At 42.8% G+C, this 19,000-nt stretch overlaps 1 protein-coding gene across 1 annotated transcript in view; it reads left to right on the top strand.

Annotated features, from left to right (window-relative positions):
• Window positions 1–995: 995 nt before the first annotated feature.
• The window catches only part of LOC119660980 (growth/differentiation factor 8), a 50,221-nt gene continuing 32,216 nt past the window's right edge, over window positions 996–19,000 (top strand). Inside the window, exon 1 of the mRNA XM_038070063.1 lies at window positions 996–1,873. Coding sequence (XP_037925991.1) covers window positions 1,270–1,873 — 604 coding nt within the window. The 5' untranslated portion in view covers window positions 996–1,269. The remainder of the gene's footprint in view (window positions 1,874–19,000) is intronic.

The raw sequence follows: 19,000 nt of genomic DNA, 5'->3' as shown, positions 1-19,000 counted from the left end.
GTAAAGAAATATATTCTTCGGACAGTGTGTAGCTCAATGTAACCGAATTATTGCATCATGTAAGCCAAGCGATCTATACATAAGTGTAGAATACATTTGAAACGTTTGAGGCGCAAGACCACACTAGAGACATTCAAGCGTCTTAAGACGCTCACAAGCCACTTGGCTTACTGACGCTCTAAGTTTCGCACACGTCTGTTTCGTTTTTAAGACGCTTCGTGGTACGGTATTCGAAACCCCTGCTCAATTTTACGTCATATTATTTTAATAAAAGTACTTTGAACATATATAGATATATCTATATAATTTTTGTTAAGTTCTAGATCACATATACATTCAATTGTCGTTACGTCGTTATATTTCAATAATTTTTGTTTTTTTTTTTTATAAATTTCGAAGAAACAAAAACATATTTTCATTGAACTCTAGACGCCGCGCTGATCGCATCGAAAACGAACATCGTGATTAATTAATAACAGTTTTTAAATATAAAAAAAATATAAAAAATATATTCTTAATGCCAGAGAAATATCTTTTAATAATAAAAAAAATTAAAATATCTCAATCTAACCATTTCCGATGTGTAAAACTAATAAACGCATAAAAATTTTAATATATCGTGTAAAGTTGACAGAAAACCATAAGAATTATAACTAAATGAAAAGTGCTAATTCTCTAATTTTTTTCGTTAAAACCCTTCATCCTGGATTTATTTTATTTTAAATTGCGTAAACGAAATGTATATCAAATAAAGAATAAATTTCAATGAAATATGCATCAACGAGTAAATGCGTGCAGTGCAGTGAAATTAATTTTGATGTTCCCAAAAAGATAGTATAAAAAATATAGAAGAAGAAATTATTCTAATTTCAACGAAATCAAATTGAAAATCATTGTTATAATTTATAGTTAGTGTTCTATTGGAATTAATCGGTATATTTTCTAGATAAAGTGATATAATTTTTTTTTAATCGTAGGGTGCAGTAAAATATATAATTTAAATTAAAAAAAAAATAATAAAAATAATAAGAAAAGATAATATTTCGTTTAAAACAATTAAATTAGGAACAAAAAGGGATATCTACAATCAATAATACGACAATTGATAATATTTGAACTAGTGATGATATAACATTCGGTAACAGTAAACTATACTTTAATGAAATATCGAAAAAAGACATCCAAATCACTTTAATATAAATAAAACTATAACCCCTCTAGCTTCACTAATAACTACTCTTATTTTAATATTTATTTATATATTTAACGATGGCTAATAAATATTCAATGCCAATTATCATTGCATTCATGCTATTCAGTGTGCATAAAAGTATTATAAAATTTCATGTTAGTGGCGAAATCCAACCAGGACATCACATTCGACACTCGAATCATCAGTATCAACATCCCCTACAGCATCATCGTAGCCTATCCCAACGTCATCGTGGTACCCTTAATCGTCATGATGATTTGCATAATAAATTAGGCTTGAATATCACTAATGATAGTAAACAAGATCATCCACCAATTTTGGAACAAATTGCATCAGGAAATTCACCAAAAGACGTTCATAATAAAACTATAAAGAGTCCTAGTGCTCATGTGGACCATACAAGTATAAAATGTCCGAAATGTAGTGGTAATACCAATGTGCGAGTCAGTGAGGACGAGCTAACTAAGCTTAGAATTGAATATGTGAAAAATCAGATATTGGAGAAGTTACGTTTGGATGAACAACCGAAAATTACAAAACGAGATTTACCACGTCCAGTTTATGAGGGTGCAACAATTCGTGGTGATGTTCAATCACAATCAAAGGATTATGATGATTACTATGCAAGAACGAGCCAAAAGTTTATATTTCTAGAGCAAGGTAAGTCGTGATTTAAGATTAGTCAAGCCATTTTTGTAGTTAGGTCAAAGGAATACTCTCAACGCTCAGTTTTTTGGGTGGGATTTATATCCAGAAAAGTATGCAAATAATCTGCAGGATCGCACCGGTCACCTAACATACATCATTTTCTGAGAGACCCTACGCGATAGTGAATGTTCGCTCTGATATCCTCCGAACACCTTCTAGGAGATCCTTAAAATGAACGGCGTGTCACTTTGGACGAGCCGACCAGGAGAGGAGGGGACAAAGACTGAAGAAGAAGAAAAGGATCCTCTTCTGCTTCTTAAAGCAATAAGCGCGATCTTTAATTTGTTATATCACATTGTTACATTCGACGAAAAAAAACTCCGCTTTTCATATCTGCTGCTTGCATAGGGGAGTCGAAAATTGAAAGTTCGACTCTTGAGGCATCTGGGCTTTGGTTGTACATCACGATTTTTTTTTCTACCATAGATATTGCGTCGAATTTCAAGGTACCATATAGTGGCAGCTTCTTGATTTTTTTCAGATTTTTCGGTTGAGGGATTTCTGAGAATGGGTCCTTAAAAGAAATGATCAATTTCGACCCCAGCAATCTCCTGCCTTTCCCCACATTTAGTGTCAATCGCTATAACCGTTTCCAAGAAAATGCGTGTGACAGAGAGCGTGAGACAGAGGGACAGACGGACAGAAGGACAGACGGACAGACCGACAGACGGACAGAAGGACAGTGAAGCCCATAGTGTTTTACGTAGGCACCTGTCGTGAGACTTAATCCTACGGCCCTCTTCAGACACGGATTGATTTTGTGACCACAATCAGAGCCCCGCTGAGACAAGCAACAACGGTACCAGTCTATACCAAGTGCATGGCTTAGCATTCATACTGGTGGATGCAAGAATTACCTAAATCTCTACCGAACTATGGAGTACGGCACCCGTGTTGATACGCAACACCACGTCGAGGCCCGAAGGTCTCTTCTCGCTTGAGCACAACCACAACCACCATGAAACTCCCACTAGGGGGGCCAACCGCAAATAACCAAGCTGCCCTCACATACAACAGAAGTTCACCCGAAGTATGTGATTCCAGGGGCTTTTCCGGTTCCCATGGTACCAGTATACCCCTGGTAAGGTTTCCTGACCAATTTGCCACTTCAGATGAGTCCCCGTGCACACTCGGGTCTGATCGCTCTGATTAAGTCTTTGGAGCATTCACCAACAGAAGGACAGAAGAACAGACGGACAGACGGAGGAGAATAGAAAAGCGCGGTTACGTACGCCGCGTAGAGATGAAAGGGGACCAAGCTAAAATGAGCTGACTCCGCCCCGTGATGTAATGCCGTACGGTAGTTCCACGGGGCCTGGGGGGAGTCGGGAGTGGTTTTAGTGGGTAAGAATCCGTGTCCACGCCAGTGTCTTTTGAAGATTTCCACCTCCTCAAAAAAAAAGACGAACAGGCGGACAGATAGACAGACGAACAGACGGATAGACAGACAGACGAACAAACATACAGTAAAACGATTTTAATAGGGTTCTTCTTTTACACAAAACCTTAAAGAGTGCACAAAGAAGGTCGAAAATCGAAGGAACTTGGGACGCTTTCAACTGCGCAAAACAGATCAAACATAAAAACTTCAGAAACCTGTAAAACACTAGGAAACCCTAATGGAGAAATGGAACTTCCCCAACGAAGTCAGGGCGAAAAGTGCTGGAAAAACACCTCTAGGATAAATGAAAATTATCAATACCCTTAGCAAAAGCAGACGGGTATATTGAAGGCACCACCTAAACTAAGACATCTGTTCTATACCGTCTCCGTCTGTCGTCTGCCGTCTGTCCTCTGTCCTCTGTCCTCCGTCCTCTGTCCTCTATCCTCTGTGGTCTGTCCTTTTTCGGCTCTTTAGCACGCAATTTCCTCCTCTGGTCCTGGATCATGTTCTTGCGCCTTTGATTTTAGATTATGTTCCTGTAACCTTTGATCTAAGGTCATGTTCTTTTGTTGTTCGGTCCAGGACTGCATGTCAAACAAAAATTTATTAAAATCGGTTTACTGTTTGTCGGTCCGTCTGTCCGTTTTTTTGTTTATGTAGGTGGAAACCTTCAAAAGACACTGGTCTGGACACAGCAGCGTGTCGGATTTGTACCCACTAAAACCACCGCCGACTCCCTCCCTGTCCCGCGGAACCACCATAAGATATTACATCACGGGGCGGAGTCAACTCACTCTAGCTTTCTTCTATACGCGGCGTTCTTGAACGCACTTTTCTCCTCTCCTTTGCCTTTCGCAGTTTGTTTTGGATAGATGCGATCATGGAGTTCACCGTACCCCAATTCTCTTGATGTGCTACCATTTTCGGCACCAGATTTTCTGGTACCAGCACTTCTCCTAGAGTCTCCTCTAGACTCTTCCTTTCTTCCACAAATCTCGGACAGTGGAAAAATACAAAAGGGGGACAGAAGTTCATTAGGTTCGATTGGCCTTATACAAAGAGCGGGAGAGATAACCAGCCAGAACCAAGGATTCACCCCCTGACACGGGGTGAGTGGATTCAAGATTTAGTATAGAAAAACATACAGAAATGAATTTTTTAGTCTTTCATGATCGAAGATCTAGCCTAAATCTCCAAAGCCCCTCCTTGTCTACACTAATGCTACTAAATAAAGCGGACGACCTCAATGAGGTGCTCCTAATCCTTCTGAATGGATAATGAATACGTCAAAAACCACAGCTAACATGTTCAGCGCTAGGTCAAAAATACTTCTTTTCGATGGTGTGACTGAGGCTTGAGATAATAGGCCTAGGAAGCTCAGGAGCTAAAAAACCATCTGGCACCCCAGCAATGGCTAAAAACGACTCCTAACCTTCACGTACATAAAGAACCTAAAAAGCCTTCAATGGCACATAATGAGAACATGAGACAAACAGGGAAACAGGCATTGTGTCTGCCAGTCGTCTTCTTAATTGGTCCTTGCCCATTCCGTAGGGGGGACGGCTCGTCTAGATCTCGTGCTGCCTGCTGGATCTGGATGAAGGGAGTTTGTGCATCTGGGGTTGTTCTTCTCATTATGTCAATATTATTAGCATAGGCCAGTAGTTAGGTGTACTTTTAGGTGGCCTTATGCATTCACATCAGCATCGGGAAGCACTTTTCCACTGTCAGGTTAAAAAGGATCCTTTTCTCTTAGACCCTTACTGACAGTGAAAGGCACCGAGAGTGTACCTGCTTCTCTTATCTGGCCTAGTAGTTAGGTGTACTTTTAGGCGATAGTGTCTCTCGCATTTCCATCAGCATTGGGAAGCACTTTTCCAAAGCCCGGTTGAAAAGGATGCATGAAAGAAAATCCTTTTGTCTTAAGCCCTTACTGACAGTGAAAGGTCTTGCGAGAGGTACACTCTCTTCTTTTATCTGGCCTCGTACATTGGTCAGAGTCCGCCTAGTTAATTTGAATTCCTTCATGGCGGTATACAATTTTCCCCTGACTACGCTACCATGGGCGTCCTTGAAGTCAATGAAAAGTTGGTGCAACTGATGGTCAGATTACAATAGTTTTTCCACCGATTGTCGTAGAGAGAAAGTCTGACCTGTTGTTGATTGGCCTCCTTGGTAGGGACAGACTATGTTCTAGGCATAGGGCTCAAGCAAGATAGCGGAGAATATTTTATAAATCATACTCAGCAACGTAATACCGATATAATTGCTGCGCTGAGTGGTATATCCAAGAGGACCTTAAAGATAAGGTTTTGTGTGAAGCAAAACCTTATTAGAATCGATCGTCTGTCCGTTTGTCTGTCTATCTCTCTATCTGTGTAACTGACACAACCAATTTATTCAGAAACGCCTGAAGCTATTGTTACGCAATTTGGTGAGAATATGTGTTTTGTGAATTCCTTGCCCTTTGTGTTGAGTTTAAGGGGGGCTCTCCATACATGCGAAAGAGGGGTCTACATTTTTTTCACATAATATGGTCATGTGGGGTATCAAATGAATGGGCTCGATTAGTACTTTTCGAAACTTAATTCAGATATTGCAAGAAACGTAGTGGAGAGAGGGTCTAAAATGTTGGCCCTGAAAAATGTAACAAGTCTCGTGTTCTCAGAACCAACGATCCAGCCTAAAAATCATAGTGACTGATGAATTTCGAGTTCGACAGTTTGTTGCCGGTACAGTTGACCTTCTGTATTCCAAGAATGGTCTTCTGGCCTACATAAAATCTGAAAATTGCAACCTAAACCTAAATTCGTGTTTAAGACACTTACATTGAAAGTCATCAATCACATTGTACTTTGCAAGGTATTGTGGTGAAAAAGGATAAAAATTTCTACTGAAAATGGGCCTTTTTCATTGTACGCTTGCTGAATTTTCATTGCATGAACGTCATTATTAGTACCATTAACACATTTTACAGTGTATCATTCACAGACACCAAGAGGCCTTATACAGAGAGCAGGAAAGGCCAATTCGCGTTGGGTCTAGTCCTATAATTGGAGCACTCTGACCTAGGACAACGTCAAATGTAGAATTAGGTCGGTGTAAGGGCAGAGTTTTCTAATTGCCATCTAATCCGGTTGTTGTCCCATACCATGAAGTTTTTTGAACGCATTTTTGACAACCGTTGAAATAACGGTGAATTAAGTCGGGTTTGTCAAGAATTGCGGAACTACGGAGGCAATACAGGCTACGTAGTTACCCATGGAAAAACATCTTGTGAAACATCGCCTTCTTTACATTGCATTTCTGGATCTGGAGAAAATGTTTGACCTTTGGCCGCATGAAATAATCTGGTATGCTCTACGACAACATCCAGCACCAGAGGAACTCGTGGGCTGGGTTAAATTGGTCAACCACGATCCGAAAAGTAAAATTTGAAGTGTGGGGGGTGTATCACAACCGCTTCTTCATCAAGAAAGCGCTCTCTCACCATTTCTCTTTGTTCTGGTAATGGACACTGTCACACCGGATATCCAACGTCCAGCGTCCTAGACACTGCTTCATGGAGATGATGTTTTCCTGGTGTCTCATAGCAAAAATGATCTCAAGCAAGTTATCCAAAAAAATGGAATAATCACCTCATGCAAGATGGTCTCAGATTAAATCTGAATAAGACTCAATTTTTGACGACCGATCCCCATGAAGAAGGCACTATCACTCTCAATGGTAGTGATCTGGCCAGAACTGAGCAATTTAAGTACCTCGGGTCAATGCTATCAGCCAATGGGGAACTGCGCTATGAAATTGCTTCACGCATTAACGCAACCTGGATGGCGCACTTTGTGATCAACGTATCAACGGACGTCTCAAATCGAAAATTTACCGCATTATCGTCCGCCCTGTCGTTCTCTATGGTTCTGAGTGTTAGCCGACTATAAAAGACAATGAACGCCGTCTTGCGGTAATGGAGACGAAGATGTGGCGTTGGATTAGTGGCGAGACACGCTTTGATCACATCCGATGTGAGAGTATCCGCGATCAATATGGGGTTGCAGGTGTCTTCGATGGTATGGTCATGTGATTCGCGCACTTGCCGAAATTGGTCTGTACAGCCGATGGTAAGCGACCAAAAGGTTTGATACCCTGGATGGCGGTTTGAAGACCTCACGACTGCATTCAGATCAGGCCTTTGATACCCATTGACAGTGGGAAGAACATACCTTGAGAAAGGGCGACAATTGTGAGTGATGGCACACATATATGGCCAACGATCTAAGCCCTACATAGGGGCTCAAAGCAACTGCAGATGACATCCCCTCCTCATCACTCTGCCCCTCAAACTCTAAGGTGCTTATGGTCATAAAAAATCTTTTAATGAATCCAACTAACTAGAATGAGAGAGGGACGATTTCATCTCCAGTCGCTGGAGATGGTCCTTGCCGGGGCCTCGCCAGTACAGATTGTAACTCATAGCCGTTTGGCCGGATAGTTGTGAAAAAAACCCTAGACTCATTTAACAGCTAGAAAAGCAAAAAAATATCAAGAAAATAATAAGTAGGCCTTGAAAATTTTCCACAAAGCCCCATTTCTTGGCATTTTACTAAATTTAGGGACAAATGCACGCAAACTATTATCGAAAATCGGTTCATACAGGGGATGTTCCACACACGCACCCCCACACAAATGGGCATAGTTCGAAGATTATCTCATCAGAAATTAAAAAAAAAAAAGAAAAACTTTAAAAATGATACAGAGAAATGAACCTCAGCAATTGAACTTTGATTATGTGGGTGCGTGATACGAAATGGATTCCTATTATTATCCGGATCTATTACTATGCAAATCTATAACTAACACACTACATGGAAAGTTCAGTAGAATTAATGGGAATTATGGGTGTTATTAATTATAATCATAAAAGCTTATCAAATTTTCAGCTATATGTACATCTGTTTTCATGTATGTACCACAGCCTTCGCCCATAGGTTGTGAACGACTCATTGTATAATGATTAAAATATATTTTTTTTTTTAAATTAGACATCTTTGCCTCACGTTAACTAATTTTGAGCAAAAAAAAAAAGAAGCAAAAAATAAAAAAAAATACGTAAAATCGTAGAAAAAAAAAAGAGAAAATTTTCGATCTGTTTGCTCTAAATTAGCCACGAGCCTTAAAGGTTGAATGAAAATTTCAAAGGTTATAAACGGAGACTGAATCTAGATAAGGAGAGCGTTCAATATAAATTTTACTGAAAATGACTAATGAATTTCAATGTAATTTATAATATTTAATTCATTATTCATATAAAATATTTTGATGTAATTAATAAATAGGTTAGACACGTCTGATATAGTTTTCAAAGTGTAAAAGGAAGTCTTGAACTCAGGAGACCTCCAACAGATTCATAAAATAAATAAATCCGCATTCTTCGTTTTTCAAGATTCCCTTCCTGGTCACTCTGAATGAATTTTTGAGTTGAAACCGGGAAAATAACCAATAAATAACCAAAGGTTTTAACAGTCAACACTGTTGTTATACTCCATGGTTCGCGGTTACCAGGAACGCGTTTCAACACCCCCACGACTTCCCGAGACGCTTGCACTCCTTCTCTACTGTTCTGCGTCAAGTGTCCTTAAGCGACCCCCTCGTCGGCCATCTTGGAAGAGTGGGTTCCACTGCATGGGTTAGTCCGCAATGCAGTTGTCGCCCCTCCTTAATGTGTGGCCTATCCACTGCCACTTACATCTTCCGGTCACAGTGCGTACGAGTGGCAGGCCAGGGCGCCGACCAAGGTCTTCGATTGAGATAATATCAGGCCAGCGCACTCTGATGATACCACGCAGACGGGTATGTTAAGAAAAAAAGTTTGGAGTTTTTGAGTAACAGTGGAATTCACGTGTTACTCCCATATAGCTTGCGTTCACCACTTCTTCGGACGAGGTACTGAATTAGGAAAAAAGGCAAAGTCGGTTGTACTTTCACCGTTGTCTTGTGTCAAACCTCGACCTCGATACCTTCTTTTAAAGTCACTTATCCGTTCGAATGTGACCCAATCGGCAATCCTTCTTTTTGGTCTGAAGGTGTCTTTATTAAGCCGCACAACCGTAGCAACTCATGAGTAACTTTTAGGGCACCCTGCCTGACTCGCCAATCAATGTAACTAGTTCACCAGTTCACTAGTTCACTGTCCGTTTGTTGCGCTGGGCACTATAGACCTATTACAACTGAAAAAGGGGGTCATAAGCAAGGGCATGTAGGTGATGCGATGTCGTAGTTTGTTTGAGTGATTTACAAGTCTGAAGGGAGTCTGTAATGAAAGTAACCCTCCCCTCACCGATCCTGAAAGAGTAAACAGTGATCAACGCCTTGAACCTATTTGAACCAATGTTGAATTTAAGAGACGATGAGTTGAAAAAAGTGATCATCCCATTCTTAAGAAAAATAAATAAGCAGTTGAGGACAGCAGCCTCCAATCTCACCCCTTTGTCGTTACTGAGGTAGTCTCCCAGACTTTTGGATCTACCATTAAAATCCCCAGTGATGAGTACCTTGTTATGTCTCTCACAGAAAGTTGGGAACCTACCAAAGGCCATGTTGAACTCCCTCTTAGAGATACTGGGAGGCTAATAGTATAAGTTTCTTGCAGGACAAGAATATCGAAGTTGTGGCCAGGTAAAGGAGGAGGGATTAAGACAACGTACTTTGTACTATCTTCGGTAAAACAAAAATAAAGTGCTGAGATCAGGAAAAGAGACAAATAGAGATAGTTGGAGTTATTCCACTATACTAAATCCTACCTGATCACTCTTGGTGACAGGTCCCCCGACAGACCGACCACGAAAATGCATCCAAGATGATCGGATCGAGTAATAAGCCTTGGAAAAATGCTAGAGCGTCCACCTCAGTCGACGCGGCAGGACGGGCCCCGGTTCTGTCTAGAAATGGGCAAGGGTTCTTGACGCATGGACGACGCCAGGACGTAATTAAGTTAATCCGAACAAAACATATACGTGCCTCGTCCTGAGAATGAAGGGGGTCCCAAGTCCGCATCAACCCAATGCAGGACCGGACCAATTGAGGAGCAACATACTCCCTCCCTTCTGGTCCACAGACCCCTCGCTTAGGGCTTGCACTCAAACTTTTCAAAAAAAAAAAAAAGTCAAGCGACGACGGCTTTACGGTTTCTTACCAGGGCAGAGGCAAATCGTCAGACGCTGCCCCACCTCTGCCCTGGGAGCAGCGCGACCGTAGCGGCTCGCAGATGCCGAACGCTCATTTACACAATTCTCAAAACACGACATGCCCACGAATTATATTGAGCGCAAATCCGCCTTACTGACCAGAGCTTGGCCAGAGCTGAAACACTCGTCCTGAGAATGAAGGGGGTCCCAAGTCCGCATCAACCCAATGCAGGACCGGACCAATTGAGGAGCAACATACTCCCTCCCTTCTGGTCCACAGACCCCTCGCTTAGGGCTTGCACCCAAACTTTTCAAAAAAAAAAAAAAGTCAAGCGACGACGGCTTTACGGTTTCTTACCAGGGCAGAGGCGAATCGTCAAACGCTGTCCCACCTCTGCCCTGGGAGCAGCGCGACCGTAGCGGCTCGCAGATGCCGAACGCTCATTTACACAATTCGCAAAACACGACATGCCCACGAATTATATACTCGTATACGTGCCTGCACCCTAATTGAAAAGACCGAGAAACTCACAAGAGCCCTTCGGAAAAGACTCATTGATATCTGCGCTCTGCAAGAACCCAATGATCTGATGGCAAAAGCTGCCACATTGAACGCGAACGTGGTAAAAATGGCTTTAAACTTCTCTATTTTGACAGACCACATACTCAATACGGTGTTGGCATTGCCATCTCAGAGGGTTTCTGTGATGCCATTAAAGAAGTCGAACGATTTGATGATCAGCTGATGAAGCTCATCATTATATCATATCAGCTGATCGCACTATTCTTTACCGCGTACGCACCACAGACAGGTGGACCAGATGCTGGTAAAGATGCCTTCCTGCAACTTCTCGATGAAAGGACTTGTCATGTGCCTGCTGACGACTATATAATCATTGCCGGCGACCTTAACGGTCATGTGGGTGAAAAGGCAGACGGTAACAGGTGCCATGGGAGAAAGGGGTTCGGAGCGCGCAATGAGAGTGGTGAGCGTATAATCGTACACCAACCGAGATACTTGGCTTTAGAATGAAGGTCCATGAGAAGAAACGCCTCTACTACAAGTTCCTTGACTATAAAATGCTGACCAATTGGCAAATTTATAAGAATCCTAACCGGAAAGCAAAGGAAGAGATTGCTGTCACCCAAGCGAAGCATCACAGAAATCTTTACGATAAACTGGACACTCGGAATGGCGAGAGAGATCTGTATCGACTTGCTAAAAGCCGGAACGAACCTACGAACAGGATATCGAACACTTCTGTTGCGTTAATGACGAATAGATGACGAGAATACTTCGAGAAGATTTCAACTGAAGAATTCCCTCATCCTCCACTTCCACAATCATTGCCGAATTTTGAAGCAGTTCCACCTTTCAGCGTAACTGAAGTCGAGGAGGCAATAAAACGAGTGGAATCGGGGAATCTCACAGGACCTGACGACATCGTATCTGTCGTGTTTTTGCGATGATAAAAGGGAGCGTCTTTCCACCTGTTGGCACTTTCGGTCACACTGCTCCCAGGGCAGAGGTGAGGCAGCGTCTGATGAGTTGCCTCTATCCTGGACGAAACCGTCAATCATTTTTGATTTTTTCAATTTTTAATGCTTGGGGTGCTATGCTCCAAACTAGGGATCCATGGACTAAAAAACGTGGGAGTAAGTTGCTCCTCATTTAGTCCGGTCCACCATCATGTGGATGGGGACTTAGGATCCCGCAGATCCTAAACAACAACCTATCGTATCTGAGCTCTAGAAAGCGAAGAGCTGGGACCCAACACTGTGACTCAGTGAATTCTTTAATCGGGTTATTCAGGAAGGTAGAACACCATCTGACTGGCAAGACAGTACCACAGTTCCAATATGGAAAAATAAAGGTAGGTTTGTCAACAACTGTGAAACTACTCACGCAATACATGGTGCGCGGTTACTCATGGAGAAACACCGTGAGAAGCATCGCCCTCTGTCTGCGGCAGTGTCAGCGGCAGTGATTGGTCCAAAATTGAGCGATCTAAATACCTCGGAACAACACTATCAGCCAATGGAGAACTGCGTTGTGAAATTGCTTTACGCATTACCTCAACCTAGATGAAGTGGTGTTCCTCAACTGGTGTTCTTTGTTACCGACGTATCAACGAATGTCTCAAATTTAAAATTTATCGCAATGTCGTCTGTCCTGTCGCTCTCTATGGTCCTGAGAGTAGACTATAAAAGACAATGGATGGCCCGTTTTGTCATGGATGTTTGTGTTCATCTTTGCGGTGTCATGCCGATGCTTATCACCTGCTGTGATGATAAAGAAACTTTTTGCTAAAAGGAATGAATAGGGAACATACCAAGCCGTTGGTGAATGGTGTTAAAAAGGATTATGACGTCGAAAACTTGACCATACTGGGGTCTGTTTCCTCCACTCTTCATCCCGTCATGGGTATCAGTGTTCGTCTCGTATTTGTCTCGCTGTTGTGAGCTTATCAGCTTATCACTTGCACAGCGCTAAGTTTGACGGTAGTGAAATTGAAGCACCATCTGACTGTTTGGATGCCCTACCCTCCACCAAGGAGTGAACAGAAAACTCTACTACTCTTCAAGTATCTTGTTCAGGACGTTTTTCTCTACCTCATCATCATCAACGGCGCAACAACCGGTATTCTATCTAGGCCTGCCTTAATGAGCAACTCCAGACATCCCGGTTTTGCGCGATGTCCACCAATTAGATATCTCTAAAAGTTGTCAGGCGTCCTGGCCTACGCTATCGTTCCATCTCAGACATAGTCTGCCTCGTCAACGCTGTTACATCAGCCCTATATTGGAACAGGGTATCGGCTAGCTGATCCTTCTCTGTACAGGGCAGGAGACACACATTCCATGAGAAAATGTAGAAATCGTTATTACGTTTTCGTCGTCGTGTTGTCAGTCCTGTCTGAGGCTGCTTTTGTGGCTTTGTATCAAGTTGTTTTGGAGGAAAAGAGACCATCTAGAAGTCCATAAAAACCAGGGAAAAATTTTCCTAACCCGGCTGGACCCGCAGCTTTCCAACCAAAGAACCAACTGCTCTTTGCCCTCCCTCGGTCATTCAAAACGTTGCAAATGTCCCTGGCCCGGATATCATACAAAAGAAGATAAATACAAAATTGTTGGAACCTTGTTCCTTGTTCGCACTAGCTGTCAACCTTGAAAATCCTTTTCTGTCAGATTTCTAAGGAAGTCTGTTGAACTACAATTCAACAGATGAAATGTTGTAATACTAAATTCGGTCGCAATAGAGAGTGGTTAGGAGAACAATAGCTACGAAACTGCTGATTGCAGTGGCTCTTATTCTGAATGATTCTACAGAGGGTAGCAGCCAATTTTACAACTGTCCGGTGAAATGTTGAAGATTGTCAACTACACAAGAGCGACATCTAACGATGGTAAAACCATGAAGAAATCAACATTTTCGAAGCTTAAGAAACATAAGAGGGGATCATTGCTTTAACGGTCCCCTTTGGTTACATGCTGTGCGAAGGGTCACAGCTCCCTGTGAATTGAAATCGCTTCGTTCAAGGGGATCATCACTACATTTTCACTGTGCTAGTCCTGCTTCTTTGGTTGCATATACATGGACAATGATCAGAGGTATAATAGGAATATTCGAGCCCAAGTGATTGCGGGGCTCAAAAAAATCTAATTCTAAGTGGGTCTCAATTTTGAGCCCTGACGAAACTCCGGTATGGAGCCTACTCCCCCTTTTCCTCTTCGTGTCCGATATCTCGGGAACACACTGGAATACTAAAGGAATAAATAGTTGGTTCCAGAGATACTCTACACGCAATCAGACGTACTGGGAAAGGGAATATTATTCGCAACGTCTAAAACGTAATTTTGGGACCACATTTCTTGAGTGCTCTGTAATTCCTAAAGTCTCATCTATAATTTATATAGCCCACGTATATTTAATTGCAATTCAACCTATGTATCTACGGGAAAAACCGCTGATGTAACAATTCACACGTAATACTATGAATATATTACAAAAGAAATTCTTGATGGGTCAACACACTCGCCTTGGCAATCAATTATTTTCAGTTCTTTTTTTTTTTTAAATCTACATTTCGCTCCCAATCTACACCAATATAAGTTACTTGAAAATCAAGTCTCAGTTGCAATCATGGCAGAAATTAACCTGTTTAAAATAATCGATAAATTAAAAGATCATCAAAAAATTAATTGCTCATGTGGGACAGATTTTGCGGATATTGACGATTTACATTCAGAATTTTATAACAAACTGGAAAATGCAATAAATGTTTTAGTATTTCAAGCGAGCTATGGTTCTCTAAATTGTATCTGTTTTTTTTTTAAATCTTTTTTTTTCTCTTTTTATTTAAAATATGAACATAATAAGGCAGGTCTAGATTGGAGTCCAGTTGTTGCGCCATTGATGACGATGACTTATTCAAATCAAGTTATCTTTGAAGTTAAAACTGAACCTGGAGGCTCTGCATTTGAGTTTAAAGATCAAGGGGGTCCTGTGCCCACAAACTATCTCCCAATTTTGTCAGTCCACTTTTCAAAACTAAACGCTATCTCGGCTTCCAATAGGAGCCACGTGAGTAAGTTGACCCTAATTTGGACTACTACTACGTGTGACAAGTTCAGTGCTCTACTCCGACTAGGAAAGGATTCCGCCCCTTTTACCCTATGCTTCCTCCATAACCATTTTCGGCGAAAAAATTACGCTCTTTGGTGAGAACCTAGCGAAGTCAATTATTTATTCCTCTACCACATGAGTAGGGCAACATAAGGGCCAAAAAAAAGCCTTAATTTCAGGTGTGGAAGACGGGAGCTAATGAGTTGTCATTATCCTGAACAAACTCGCAGCTATATCCTGAAAACCTGTACGTTTTGTCCATGCACCAAATACGAGGAAAGATTTTCTCCTGAATTGATGCTATGTCTGGATTCCCAGTCACCTCTTGGTGGGGCATAGCGCGTCAACCACACCTGCGCACCATCGTTCCCCTTTCAGCTCCCCTCATGACTTTCCGAGACGCTCACTCTCCTACTCTACTGTTCTGCGACAAGTGCCCTTGGGGTGATCCACTCGTTACGATCTTGGGTAAGTGCCGACCAAGTTCTTGGTTTGAGGTAGTGTCAGGCCGGGGTATTCCAATGACACAAAAACAGACGAAAGCTTGGAGCTTTTGAGTAACAGTGGAGTTCGACGTCGGGCCCTGGCCGGCTGGATGCTCAGAAATTCCTTTCACCAGCAGGATGGGAGAGGAGAAAGGGATCTGTTAGTTCAAGGAACCCCCTGCTCTCCGGCCCCTACACCGGCCGAGCTCTATCTTTTTTCACAACGAGAAGAACCCGAAAGTGATGCGCAACACCATGTTGTCTGGAGAGAGAAATCCCTGTGTATAAGTAAAGTTGTTGATGAATCCCATCCCACCTTCCACAACAGAAAAAGGTGTAGTGGACGTTAGCCACAACGTTATTGGAAGACACACAATCAGGAGACCGTGACTTCCCAATCTTGTGCAGGCAAAAACCATACTTCCCACCTACCAGGGTAAGGAAATAGTCAGTGTAACTATGTTTTCGATTTAGCCACACAACTAGGTTGCTAAGGAGCCAAACCCAAGCCCATCTGCATGTTTCCCATTAGTCGATTTAAAGCCGAAACTCCAGCTGCAGATTTGTCCGCTTCTGGTTTAATTTGCACGAAAACGCTGATCTCTGAGTTAAGGTCAAATCAAAGGTAATAAACCATGGGTTTTGACCCAGATATAGACTCCGCGTCAAGATTATATTTGAAGTCAGGATGACTACTTGGGTTTTTTTAGTGCAAGGTTCAAACGGTTACCAGTCATCCATCCGCTAACCTAGGATGGATCCCTGCCCTACCCCATTCTCCTTTGATACTCTAGCGTCCCATAGCGTCTCGGATAATCCCTTAATAGCCGTAAGAAGTAGCTCGGCAGTGTGTCCAGAACGTCTTTCCATCTTTAAGGCATTTCTGACGTTTCTGAAGCGTTACTAGGAGCCCACTCATCGAGCTCATCAGCTCTGTGCCTCCGCTGGATGAACGGCATCCATAACCTGCATGTCAGCAGCAACTCTGGATCTCTCTGTTCTAAAGCCGAACTGCCGAATGGAGATAAGTCGCAGTCAGCACGTATCACTTCAGGGAGTTTTCTTCTTATGAGATTTTTTGGGACTTTCCCGCAGTGTCAAGCATACAAAGTGATCGACATGCAGGTTGCAGCTCAGGGTCACTTTTCCCTTTGCCTGTCAGCCTCCAACGAGACGAGAAAGTGCCATTTTTCAAGCAAACCTCGAGCAGTAAGCCTGACCGATATTTGCAGCACCAGTTTGTATACATCTGCTGAGGTACCACCGGGTCCTGGCGCTTTCTTGTTTTTCATAGAGAGGACTGCCTCTTCCAACTCTTTTATAGCGCCTTCAAACAGATGCGCAGGGATTAACGCCCGTACAATGGGGTCCATCTACTTGTCTTCGGCTTCTGCTTTTGGCTAATCTGTTCTTTTTCATTGTGGTTCTCTCAATCGTTCTAAGGTTGCATCAAGCAGCGGAGTTTGTGACACTTCACTTTCCGCCGTCCACCAATATATAGAAGATTTATCACGTCTCGATGCCCTCATGAGCATGGAAGCTCCCCAGGCCGTCATTATTAGGTTCAAAACTGAATTTATGACAGTGTCAGCTACCGCGCCAACCCCAGGAGTGCTCTCCAGCGCCGCCCCACCTGCTCTATGAGTTTCCATATATCGCCCGATGTTCACCTTCGCGACGTTCCATGCACAGAACGTCGGGATGGCATATACCGAGGGATTATGTCAACCCCTTCGAAGGTGATGTATTGATGGCCGCTTGCCGAGAAGTTTTCCACAACTACCAACCCTGTTCTCGCCATGTCAAAAGTCCGGAATCGTCTCATTTGGTGTTAGATCGACACTGAAAAACGTTACCCCTAAAGATCGAATCCTGACAAAGTCGTCCCTTCGGCTTTGGGTAAGAATTCCGTCCTGAACCCAAATGACACCGGTTTCTGGTAGGTCTGGGTGCCATGAAATTGGGTCTGTTCTTTCACTCAGTAAATGCAGTCAGTCAGACCTTATGACGCCCCTTCGGGACGTGGCCGACAGCCTATGTAACACCCAAGAACAGAGCATTTTTAATGGCAGCCCAATGCTCATTGGTATTCTCAGGCGGATTACTCACTATATCTGCTGTTTTATTCAACAAGATAGCTCTCTGGACAGTGGGTCCAGCGACATTTGGGTCATACAAGCGACCTATGTTGAGCTTAGGGGGTCGCAACTTTCCAACCCTGCGGGAAATGGCGAGCACAAAACGCAAGCGAACGTAGGTGACCATTAGATGGTGATCCCTTTCGAGGCCGATGTCAGCATATATTACGCACATTCAACAAACAACTGACTAGGCTGACCCTGATCACTCTCAACCATCTGAAACCACCTCAAAATGGGTATTGCTTTCGAAATCCTTCCTTTGCCTTTTTTGAGAATCAACCGCATTTGGACACCATTTCTGCCGCTTATCCGGGATCCAATCACTGGTTTGGTTTGTCCAGGTTACTGAAATAGAACCACTTTTCACCATACCTCTGGGGGCTTGGCTGCAATCTGGCACTGGAATGCGAATGGTATTAACCAACATCAAATGGAATTCCAAGCATTCCTCGTTAACGCTGGGGTCCTTTTATCGGCCAATCATCTCACCAGCCAGTATAATTTCACAACTATACGACTATAGGTCCTACGATACGAACCACGCTAATGACAGTGGTCATGCGTGTCCAGGATTCTCATTCAAAATCCCATTCCATTTATATGCAAACCGTAACTAGCTTGGTGGTTTAACGTCAGTACATGTCGAGTTGACCTAATGTCACGGTCTTCTTAAGACACGGACTGAGTTTGTGACCATAATCAGAGCCCTACTGAGAAAAGCGCAATAGTACCAGTCTATACTGATGCAAGACCAAACTGTGGTGTACCGAACTGTGGAGCACGGCATCTGTGTTGAAACTCGGTTGAATGTAACCATAATATGCATGAAACTCTCTCTAGGGGGCAAACCACTATAACCCATCTACACGCACATGAACCAATAATCCTTCTGAGACATATGAGTTCATGAGCTGTCCCTATTCCCGCGGTACCAGCATACCCCTGGTTAGGTTTCGTGACCTAAAGCCACTCCACTGCAAACCGCGGGTCTCATCGCCCTCATTAAGCTTTTGAGCATTCGCCTACTGCACCACGGCCAGTAAGCCGTAGTGAGTACAGCATTTTCCAGTGCTACCACAAAATGAGGTTCTCCTCGGATTTGGTTTGGTCAATAGGGTTGCTGAATCGTCTTCCTCGCCGTGGCGCTATATGTGTAGCAAAATTGGGCGATCTTATCACAATTTCTACTGTATTTGGTGGACGATTTATTGTAACTGGCAAGTCCAATCTCAAAGACATGTGCGTATCAAAATCTACCACG

Source organism: Hermetia illucens, chromosome 7 (assembly GCF_905115235.1).
Source record: "Hermetia illucens chromosome 7, iHerIll2.2.curated.20191125, whole genome shotgun sequence".
Classification (NCBI taxonomy): domain Eukaryota; kingdom Metazoa; phylum Arthropoda; class Insecta; order Diptera; family Stratiomyidae; genus Hermetia; species Hermetia illucens.
Note: the sequence above shows the minus strand (reverse complement) of the source record. Positions and strands in the feature narration are given on the sequence as shown.